The sequence below is a fragment of the Echinops telfairi genome, unplaced genomic scaffold (assembly GCF_000313985.2).
Source record: "Echinops telfairi isolate 266 unplaced genomic scaffold, ASM31398v2 ScPeMD7_2291;HRSCAF=2852, whole genome shotgun sequence".
Taxonomy (NCBI): Eukaryota; Metazoa; Chordata; class Mammalia; order Afrosoricida; family Tenrecidae; genus Echinops; species Echinops telfairi.
In genome coordinates this window covers 18853521-18864943 of record NW_022106189.1, presented here as the reverse complement: position 1 = coordinate 18864943, position 11423 = coordinate 18853521, and the positions used below count along the sequence as shown (strand labels likewise).

Below are 11423 nucleotides of genomic sequence, written 5' to 3'. Positions count from 1 at the left end.
AAAAAATAGTTAGTCTCAGAAACCCACAGGGGCAGTTCTATCCTGTCCTGTAGGATCACTATGAGTCTGGATAGACTCACTGGCAATCTGGTTTGTTTGTTTGTGTTTAGCATAGTCCCCAATCCCCATGTGTGTGTTATTGACAGCGTCTCTTCTTTTTATGGAAAATATTATCATTTTAGTTGCTCTCTCTTCTCTTCTGCTGTAGGAGTTCTTTAAATTCAAGATCCACGAGCTGTGGGTGGATGTTCCTTGGCACACGGGGAGGTCTTAGCCAATGCTGATCAGAGAGTTGAAGACCTCTTGGAGGAAGTGGGCTTTGAAGGATGGGTGGGTGTTGAGGAGGCAGAGGGAAGGCAAGTTAGACAGGGATGCCAGAGGGCAGCGGTTCTCAACCTGTGGGTTGTGACCCCTTTGGGGGTCGCATGACCCTTTCACAGGGGTTGTTCGATTCATAATAGTAGCAAAGTTACAGTTACGAAGTAGCAACGAAAATAATTTTATGGCTGGGGGGTTACCACAACATGAGGAAGTGTATGAAAGGGCCGCGACCTGATGACGGTGGAGAACCACTGCCAGAGGGGGTCTGTGGGCACCTTGAGATGACAAGTCACGACAAAAAGGCACAGATGAGCCACAAAGGCAGAGCACCTGTGTTTGCTGAGCCAGGTGGGCGGCCCCAGCAAGAGGGGGAGAGATGCTGGGGAGACATAAGACCCTTAGCCTGCGCTGGTTCCCAGGCACCATGAGAAAACTTGAGCCCGGTGGCATTTGGTGCACTAGGAGAAAAGCAGGGGTGACCAAGTGCACTGCACATCAGTGCCAAGGCCCTGTGGGCTCCAACTTGGCAGGGACTGTGGACCATGGCCTCCTTGGATTGTGCCCAAATAAGACAACTTCCTGCGGCCCCTTCCAGCTCTGCTTGCTGTGACCAGTATGGCTGCCCCCGTACAGGTGATGGTGTGGATCCATGGAGGTGGTCTCATAACGGGAGGCGCATCGACCTATGACGGGCTGGTCTTGTCTGCCCATGAAGACGTGGTTGTGGTAACCATTCAGTATCGCCTGGGGATCTGGGGCTTCTTCAGGTGAGTTATCAGTTTGGCCTCACTGCCCTCCAAGTACGGATGTGAGGGCTTAACTCTAATCAGACTGGTCCCCAAGGAAACCTTTGCTAATGCATTCAAGTCCCTTCACGAGTGTCCCCAGTCCCCTCCATTCCCTGGCCACATTGGCCCACTTATTTCTGTGCATTTACCTATGCTATTTTCTCTGCCTGCAATGCCTACTCTACCTAACGAACTCCTATTCGTTCTACAAAACCCAACCTAAACGTTACCCCTCTCTGAAATCCTCATCTCAGTACTTTGCACGTTCCTCTACCGTGGCACTTAACATGCAACACAGCTATCAAGGACTTGCAGGAAATATTTGCCAAATGAATGAACGTGGAACCTTAATCAGAGTGGGGCTGTAGGAGGGGAGGTGGGTAAAGACCTTTGTGTCTGGGATGTGGAAGGCCCACCCAGAGCCCAGCCCCATGGACAGTACTGAGAGCCTTGCTGTGACATCTCTGTGCCTCCTCCAACCCCGCTCTCACTCACAGCACTGGGGATGAGCACAGTCGTGGAAACTGGGGTCACCTGGACCAAGTGGCTGCACTTCAGTGGGTCCAGGAGAACATCGCCAACTTTGGAGGGAACCCTAGCTTGGTGACCATCTTTGGAGAATCGGCTGGAGGTGAAAGTGTCTCTGTTCTTGTAAGTGACCTTGGCACCAGACCCCACGCATGGCAAAGATGTGTATGGACCCCTCAGAGACCAGCCAGTTCAGCTGCCAGCACTGGTCCTTATTAGGGTTGGATTCAGGCTGACCTTGCTTACTGCCCAGCATCAGAAGGTGGGGTGTCCATACTCACCTCGGTTTCCAGGGTACTGAAAACTCAGCTTAGTACCATAGGGCCAGACGAACGGGTCTCCAGTGCAGTCCACATGCTTTTCCTGCCCAGTTAGGTTCTTTCTTTGCATTGTCCTATCAGGCCTTGCCTAGGGAAGCAGGAGTGGACACAACTTACCAATGAGAGGAGGCCAGGACCAGAGCAAGTACACAGGAGCTTGTACAGGCAGCATGTGCAAGGAGAAGCTGAGCACGAAGCAAGGATGGCACCTTCTCTGATGGGGTCCAAGTGGCTCTCGGTGCCACAGAGGGGGTCGGGTGGGGAACAGTAGTTTCTGGGGCAGAAGGATGGATATGCTTTGGGGGGAGTTTTCTAATGGAGGTGGTGTGAGAAGGATGGACAAGAGGGACATGGAGGGATGGGGCAGGGGAAGTGGGCCCTAGACACAATCTGGGGACATCAGGTATCCGGCTGGTATGGGGATGGGCTGGACAGACGCCGAGGGCACTTAGGTGGAAACCAGATTAGAAGGTGCTGGCACTGTAAGAAACCTTCCAGCTACCTCAGAGTAGAGCAAAGGGCGAGTGCCGTCACCATCCTTTTAAAACACGCTTGCTTTCACAGCTGAATACTCACTGGGACATTTGACAAATCTTTTCAGAGGGGAGAAAAAGGAAAGTCCAGATAAGCCAAGAGAAGGAAAAGACATCCACAGTTCCACTACCCAGTTACACCATTAGCTCCATAACATGCATGTTTCTAGCATTTCCCTATGATTCAGCCATTCTATCATCTATCTATTTATCTATCTATCTATCTATCTATCTACCAACCATATATCTCATCTATCTACTTACCTATCTACCATCTATCTAGCTACCTACCTCCTATCATCTATCTATCCCTTCATCTATCTATCTAACATCTATCTACCTATCATCTATCTATCTATCTATCTATCTCATCAATCTACCTACCTACCTATCTATCCCTTCACCTCTCTATCATCTATCTATCTATCTATCTATCTATCTATCTATCTATCCATCATCTAATCTATCTACCATATACTGTATATACTAGAGTATAAGCTGACCCGAATATCAGCTGAGGCACCTAATTTTACCACAAAAACTTCTTTAAAACTGTGCTTAAAAACTCGGCTTATACACAAGTATATACAGTATCTATCTCATCTATCTACCAACCTATCTATAATTTATTTATCCTTTCATCTAACTCATCTGTCTATCTACCTACCATCTATCTATCCTCCCATCCATCCATCTACTCTCTATCATCTATCTGTCTACTATCTATCTCTAGCTAGCTAGTTAGCTAATCATCATCATCATCATCTGTTTATCACCTACCATCTATCTTATCCATCAGCTGTCATCTATCAGATCTATCATCTATGGATCATCTATCTATTTATCAATAATCTGGGACACAAATAGGTCATGTGACTGAAAGGCTGGCAGTTCAAGTAAATCTTTGGAAGGAAGGTCTGCAACCTGCTGCTGAAAATCAGCCACAGGAAACCCTGTGGACACAGCTCTACTCTGACCCACAGGAGTTTCTCTAAGTCAGAACTGACTTGATGGGAATGGCTACCCAAAAATCTTCCTTACCATAACAATATCGCATCGATATTTCCTTCAGCGTTAAATATTCTGCGAGAATATTATTATTAAGAAGTCCTAGTGGCACAGGGGCTGAGCCCTTGACTGCTAACCAGAAGGTTGGTGGTTCAGACCCACCAGCCTCTCTATGGAGAAAGATGTGGCAGTCTGCTTCCATAAAGAGTACGGATTTGGAAAACCTATTGGGCAGCTCCACTTGGTCCTATAGCATCTCTAGGAGTAGGAATTGATTCCACAGCACACAATAACAAGAAGTAACGTTACAGTTTCCTTCAGAATAGTATTTCTGTGGCCACATAGTCTTTCCTGGAATTAATGCAAGTTAATTTATTGACCCCTTGGGCATTTCGAATGTTTTGCTGTTACCAACATTGTGGCAGGAGCATCCTTTACACCTTTGTGTGCCCCCGTAATGGTTCAGCTTAAGATCCCTGACGAGTCATGGAAATGCTACCTCATAAATGTGCCTTTGATGTTCCTTGGGAATTGCCAGGCTCTCCTGAGGGTCCTTCTACTTTGCGTGGTTGAGAATCAGAGTGGGCCACACAGCCTCTATCCTGGCCCTCCCCCTGTGCTCCTAGTCCACCCTGCTGACATTCTCTCGGGGAAGCCAGGCCAGGGCAAGTGAGGAGCTATGATGCCCCCTGAGTCCTCTTATGTCCTCCGGAACTTCCTTGGTTTGCCTCCAGACAGAGCTGCAGGTGGAGCTAGCTAGCTGTGGAGGAGCAGACGTGTCATATCGCCACCTTCCCTGGGAGCATAAGCTCCTGTCCCTCCATATCTCTCGCAGGTTTTATCTCCACTGGCCCAGAACCTCTTCCACCGAGCCATCTCTGAGAGCGGAGTGGCCTTCATTCCTATTCTGTTCAAGAACGAAAGCAGGTCCGCAGCCAAGGTAGGTGGGATCTCTGGGATACACCCCCCCGCCCTCCCAAAGAAGCATAGAAGAGGGCTGGCTGGGCAGGCAGACAGTAAGCACCTCACCCCAGGTCTCAGGACGCTAATACTGCCCTAAGAAGCAGGGCATAAGGAAGTGTGGATTTCCAGAACAGCCTTAGTTTGGGAGGCGACGAGGCTGAATTCAAGAAGCCAGGAGGGCTTGTGGCCACTCTGTGTCCACTCCACAGAGACAGTGGTATCTTCTGGAATTGCTGGCAATCGGTGACATTCCTGGGCCACTCTATCTGTGTCCTCTGCTTCTCCCTGTGCCTTTAAATTTATTTCAACAAATCCATACTAAGAATGACCATGCGCCAGGCACTGTCCCATGCGCCACGGCCCCGCCGTCATGGGCCTCACCTGCTATCCGCTTTCTTCTTCTCCATCCAGCTTTCATGACCATGCCATCTGCTCCAGCACTTCAGAACTTCCTTTTGGTTCAAGAAAGTAGGCAGGATTTCTCCTCTCCTAATAGCTGCTCACAGGTCATGTTAGAAGCTCTCAGCCCCAATTCCAGGTCACTTAGAAAAGAGGTTCTCTGTCTCAGCTTTGGTTGGATGGAGAGTCTTGGCCCCATCCATTGGGTTCTCTTGTGAACATAGTCTTCAGGAGTCACTACGAGATCCCAGTAGCCCAGAAGAAAAGAGCATTCTTAGAAAAGTTGGGGGCAAAGGTGTGCTGGGCAGACCAGCTCAGCTGCAAGAAAAGCTAGTCAACTTCTTCTTCAGTAGGGTCTTCTTTTCCTTCCTTTCCTTCTTTTTTCAAGAGAGTGAGAAGTTCTGAGTTTGTGTTAGCAGTTCTCCACACCTTCATCTGGGGGCCCTTCATGGCTAGTCTTAGAATCTGGTCCCTTGTGTTTGTTTTGTTTTATGACCCATGAGTTAATTTTGAGACGTTTCTATCAAATGACTTAAAAAAATGTAAATCATTGGAAACCTCAAAAGAAGCACAATGTTACAGGACCTGTGAAAACTAGATATGAAGCTCCAAATTCAGTGTCCACAAATAAAGTTTTATGGGAACACACACCACACCCACTGGTCCACATTCCATCTGTGGCTCCTTTTCATGGCACAAGCAGGGATGAGTGGCTGCAAGACAGGCCATATGACTCAAAAAGTCTAAAATCTGTACTATCAGGCCCTTGCATCAACATTGTGTTGACCCCGGACCCAGAAAGGTGTCAGATTCCCACCTGAATCTCTAACCCAGAAATTTGCAGACAGAAAACCTTCACAATGGCCCAAACACCTCACTTACTTTGAGGCAGCATCTGTCCTGCATTGGGATGGAGGCAATGCTGTCTTGCTGTCAGATTTGGGATGGGATATTCTTCTGTACTTTCTGAAGGGCCTTTGTGTGCGTCTCCTTATGTGGGCCTCTCGGAATTCTGCACATGGTTGAATGAATGTTGGAGCTCTTGTACACTCCCTCTCATGTGTAACTTCATCTTATAGGGCCGATCGCCCTCCTCATCTCAGAGAGAAGAGGCTGAGAAGATTCAGCGGTGCAGGGATCATGCGCCACTGCTCCTTAGGATCTCTTGGTGATCTGCTCCCATGAAGACCACAGCCGGGGTCTCTGTGGGGCAGTTCCACTCTGTCACGTCAGGTCGATGTGTTGGGCTGGAGAAGGGAGCCCCACAGTGCTCGCATGTGAAGAGTGCACAGAAATAGTAAGAGCCACACAATTGGAGAAACTGAGGAACACAGAGAGAAGTTGGGTGCGTTGCTCAAAGTGGAAGGTGGAGTCAGAGGAGTAGCTGAGATTCAAAGCAGACAGGGTTCATGTGCCGGCTCAATGCCCTCTACTTTCCACTGCGTCTCTTTAGACCAGGGGTGGGGAAACCGTCTTCGTCATCTCATTCAAGGGCTGTGCTAGTCAGACAGTGACGTCGCTCACCTCTAACCTGACGGCTAGAATGGCGTCTCTTTGGTGAGGCGTGTGACGTTAGCTGGTCTGGCTGATTTCCTGGGCCTTGTGTGGCCTCGGGCCAGATGTTCACCGCCCCTGCCTCAGACATTCAGGTTTGAGGGCTTCATCCTCGTTTTAACAGGTAAAAGAGAACAGATCAGGCAACAGAGGGCTACCTGGGTGGTGAAAATGGTTAAGCAGCCTGATGCTAACAAAAAGCTTGGAAGATGGAGTCTCCCCAGAGATGCCTCAGGAGACAGGCCTGCTGATCCCGTTCTGAACGGTCACAGCCATTGAACACCTGTGGCCCACAGGTCTTTGAGACGCTTGAGTTACGGCTGATTTGATCACAGCTGTTTCCAGCTGAGGTCACAAAAGGGCATGTGTCCTCGGCTCAAGTCCTCATTCAAACAAGTAGCGAAAGCAAGACTGGGGTCTTTACCCGCTGGTCAGTTTTCTGCCGCCGCCCGCTGCCTTCAGACAGAGGGTAGTGTAGGATGCCATCTCTGTTGCTGGGGGAGGGAAATCACTCTTAGAAGTGCTCTCACCTGTGCTCTCCGCAGCAAATAGCTACGTTTGCTGGGTGTAAAACCACCACCTCCGCTGTCATGGTTCACTGCCTGCGCCAGAAGACAGAGGACGAACTCTTGGAGACCACGCTGAAGATGGTAGGTGCATTTGTTCTCGGGGCCCCACAAGCCCCACCCCATAAACGTGGCCCCCAGCTTCCTCCCTGCAGCTCCTCCCCCATCACCTGGGAACCCCACCTGGATTCCCAGTAGATCGGAAGAAGGCATTTATATTTTCCCATTTTATTGAGAAATATTTCCAATGTCGAAGGAGGAATAATAACATCACACATGCAGCTGGGTACTGCAGCTACATCTCAGAACCTTATTGGTGATTCCCTCCCTACTGGCCAGGAGTGTTGGCTGCAGGGTCACAGAACAGTCTGTGGGATTTGGGGAGTGAACTCTGTTGGGTTGGCTTAGGCACGGGCCATTCATGAACCAGTCTCTGTTGTGGTCAGGGAGATGGAGGGCCTGAGGTCACCAATGGAGTGAGAGTGGGGAAGAGGAACCCCCCCCCAACTCACCCAGCTCCCGAGGAAGATGGGGTACTGTCTCTAGGAGCTGGGAAAATGGATGGAGGACAGGACTGGCACAAACAAGGGGTGCTCTCTTTAGGGCTCCAGTGACACAGGATCAGAGTCCCCAGGGCCTGTCCTGGTCTTGTCCCTCCTCCTCCCTCCCCCTGTCCTGCTTTCAGGGTAGCCAGCATCCTGCCATGCCCACTTTCTGAAGGGCAGCCTGATGCTGCCAGTGTGTCCCGGAAACACAAGGTCTGCCTCTCTCCCCAGCCTCTCACTCAACTTCTGCCTTTGTCTCCACAGAAATTCTTTGCTCTGGATTTCCTTGGAGATCCCAGAGAGGTACGTGCCTTCGGGGTACCCCTCAGCACTCCTGTTGAATGTGGAAGACAGACTCCTCCTGTTTGTGGGATCACAGGAACTCCTGGTGTTTATAAGACCAAGGCCCAGAGAGGGGCAGTGTCCCACTTCCCTCCTGTGTTTATTGCATCCCATCCCCTGAACTAGAATGCTGGGTTCTCAGAGAGCAGAGCAAGAATGTCTGTTTTTTGACTAGAACTCCAGATTCCAAATGTGGTCTTGGCACATAGTGAGGAAGAGGACCGATTAAATAGCAGCTGAGAAGCCTACTAAATCCCACTCGGTCCTCACCCCTCACCACATCATTCCCAGAGAGGGGGCAGTGGGACAGGTGTGTAGAGTCACAGGCAGAGCCACCAGAACGGGTAACCCGCTGGATGGCAGCAGCTGAAGGTGGCAGTGGGGAGGATGCTGGGGAAGTTTCTAGTCTCTGTGTGGCTGAGAAGGTACCCCGAGAACTGAGATTCTTGGCTCCGGCCTTCATCCTCCGCTCCCTCCCCCAGAGCTGGCCCTTACTGCCCACGGTGGTGGATGGAGTGTTCTTGCCGCACCCACTGGAAGAGATCATAGCTGAGAAGAAATTCAACATGGTCCCCTACATCATTGGAATCAACAAGCAAGAGTTTGGCTGGCTTCTTCCAATAGTGAGAACTCCACCCTTTAGCACAAGTTGACATTTCCGTGGAAACCATCTCTCAGGTGGCCAGATGGGTGGTGCAAACCATCTTCCCCAAACACTCTGTGTCCTTCCGGTCCAAGCCTCCCAAAGGGCGGTGCTAGGTGGGCCGGTAGAATGAGGCTGAGGCAGGTGGGAAACCCGCAGTGTAGACCAGACTGGGGAAGGAACTTGGGAGGTACGGAGAGCTAAGCCTCGGCTCAGTTTCTCTTCCTGACGTGGCTGCACATGGGCTTAGTCATCTAATTGGAGAGCGGCAGAGAAACATGTTTCTTTTGAGAGTAAAATTTTTCTTCTAAATGTGAAGAAGGGCTTCCCTTCCTGAGGGGTTTCAGAGGTCACCCCTAATGACAAGAGCCCTAATGGCAAGACTTGGGGTTTTCTCAGCCATCGGAGGCAAGTGGGGGCATGTGGAATGTCTGTGTTAGCGCTACTTTAACACCATCCATTTCCGACCCACTGGCCATTGTGGGGTTTCCAGCCCTATAAATGACACAGTGGAGGGCACATGATTAGGGCAGCCCCTGCTGAACATTTTCCGTATTCTCTTTGCACTCATTGGATTTCTGAATGTAAGTTCCTTTGCTTCATTTGGCCTTGCCCAATTCATCAAACCCCATAGCCATTTGTGTTAGTCTACAGAAACAAATCCAGGGATACTCACACATGTGTAAGGGAGAACTTTATATTCAAGAGCAATTGTACATTAAGAAAACATCCAGCCCAGTTCAGATCAAGTCTGTAAGTCCGATATTACCCCATATGTTGATACTAGTCCATAAATTCCCCTTTAGACTCATGCAGCCATGCAATGATGCTGAATGCAGGAAGATCACAGGCCAGTGGGTGGGAAGTCTTGTGGATCCAATGGCTATAGAAGCATCTCAGCACTGGTGTGGGTCTCCACGTGGCTCCTCCAGCTCCGGGGTGCTGGCTCCATCAGTGTAGCTCCATGTGGTTTGTTAGCAGCCGAGAGAGACTGTGTCTGGCCTCCATGAGCTGTTTATCTCCATAGCGCCTCCAAATGAGTCCATCAAGCTGCGACCTGATTGACAGGCTAGACTCCACCCTTTCACTCTTAATAGTCTCCAGTTGACACCAGATTATGTAACTACCACACCATCAAAGCATGGCAGAGATGGTTTCTCCTGCTAACTCTTGATGAGTCATAGATACTGAATTATGTTTTCTCAGATGATGGGCTACCCACTCTCCAGAGGGAAATTGGACCAGAAGACAGCTGCCTCTCTCTTGTGGATATCCTACCCCTTGCTGGTGAGGGCCCAGGGAATCTCGGGAGTTGGCTGAGACACAAAGTGGGAAGGGACTTAACCCAAACCACACAGCAATTAAATAGTTCTGTCCCATTTCCTGCCTCGCTCACCGTGCCACCCCAGGGGGATACTCGGAGGTTCTAAGACTGCCTTCTTCACCCAGCTGTTCCTCACTGGGCGGAGAAGCCCCGGGGGCTGCCTGCTGGTGGTCACTCTTCACTCTTGACCCACTCAGGCTGTCCCTGAGGAACTGACTCCAGTTGTCGCTGAGGAGTACTTAGGGGGGACAGAGGACCCCATCAGAAAGAAAGACCTGTTCCTGGACCTGCTTGGAGATGGGGTCTTTGGTGTCCCAGCCGTGAAGATGGCACGTCATCACCGCGGTGAGTCCCCGAGGCTGTGCAGGAAAGCGATGTCACCCCTCCAGATTCCATGCCTGCCTTCCCCCAGTTCCAGAGCCCAGCAGAGGTCTAAGTGCTGAGATGGCTGGGAGGCAAGCCTCAAAGGCTGCTCTGTGTGACCTGGTGATGCCCTGTTTGGGGGTTTTGCCAGAAGCCAACTATGAGAAGAGAGTCTGAGTGAAAGTGGTTTATCTGGGCATCAGTGCCAGAAAACACTAATAGGAAGGAGGAGATGACAGGGAGGTGGGGGCAGGGTGGTGGTGGGGGCTGGGGGGAAGTGTCAATCAAGGGTGCAGTGTCCAGCTGCTGTGCACTGTGGGCCCCTGGAAGTGGGAGCTCTGGGAAATAAGGAGAGGATGCATCTCAGCGTGATCGCATGGGGGCATAAGGGAGTTTGGGTACTTGCCCACCAACTCCTACTGGTCATTGGTGGAAGGCTGTTCCCCGTGACTTGCTAAGTTGCTTGTCCTTTGACCAGTTGCAAGAATGGACAGAACAGACACAGTTCTCAGGCAAATAGCTCTGGGGGGGCGGGTAAATGTTGGGCTGGCCGGCCCAGAAATCAGGCATGCAGGTGGAGTCCTGATGGGAGAAGCTCCAGGTGCTCCTAATTCGTGGTCATGGTGATGTGGGAATGACGTTTGTCTTGGTCCTATCTAGCTGCAAGCTGGCTGTTGATTGATGGAGCAGGAGAAGAGTGGGAGTCAAGCACAAGCTCTGAGAGGTTGTCAGTAACCAAGAAAACCAACAGGAGATGCGGGAGGTGGTGTTCTGGAGGGTGTCCATGTCCGTGGCAGGCTTTGGTCCATGTCAGTGTGACACAGTGGATCTTGGATGGGACCTTCCAACATCACAGTGGGTGGAGCTTAAGGACGGTGGGAAAGCTCCACCCTCAGCAGTAGGTGTCTCCTTCCAGGTGCCTTACTGGTCTCTCCCCTTTCTCCAATACACATTCACTCACCCGCCTCATGGGTAAGCCAAAAAAGGGTTCCCTGGGCCAGAGCCCTCTCTCTCTAAACCTGCCAGGTTTTAAAATTCAGGAATCTCCAAGTATAATTGAAACTCTCTAGAGCATGAAGCCAAAGATGCCTCCGGGGCTCGTGACATTGAGTTTAGGGGTGCCTTTTAAGGAGCTCTGGTGGTATCATGGTTACAAGTTGTGTTGTGATCCTCAAGGTCCACAGTTGGAAACCACCCATCGCTCCCAGAGAGAAAGACGAGGCTTG

The 11423-nt window shown here is 50.5% G+C and overlaps 1 protein-coding gene across 1 annotated transcript in view; it reads left to right on the top strand.

Annotated features, from left to right (window-relative positions):
- CES1 (carboxylesterase 1) overlaps positions 1 to 11423 on the top strand; it is a 27506-nt gene that overhangs the window by 10407 nt on the left and 5676 nt on the right. The window contains exons 4-11 of the mRNA XM_013005198.2: positions 955 to 1088; positions 1607 to 1760; positions 4334 to 4438; positions 6960 to 7064; positions 7790 to 7828; positions 8350 to 8490; positions 9717 to 9797; positions 10032 to 10179. Of these exons, the coding sequence (XP_012860652.1) occupies positions 955 to 1088; positions 1607 to 1760; positions 4334 to 4438; positions 6960 to 7064; positions 7790 to 7828; positions 8350 to 8490; positions 9717 to 9797; positions 10032 to 10179 (907 nt within the window). The remainder of the gene's footprint in view (positions 1 to 954; positions 1089 to 1606; positions 1761 to 4333; positions 4439 to 6959; positions 7065 to 7789; positions 7829 to 8349; positions 8491 to 9716; positions 9798 to 10031; positions 10180 to 11423) is intronic.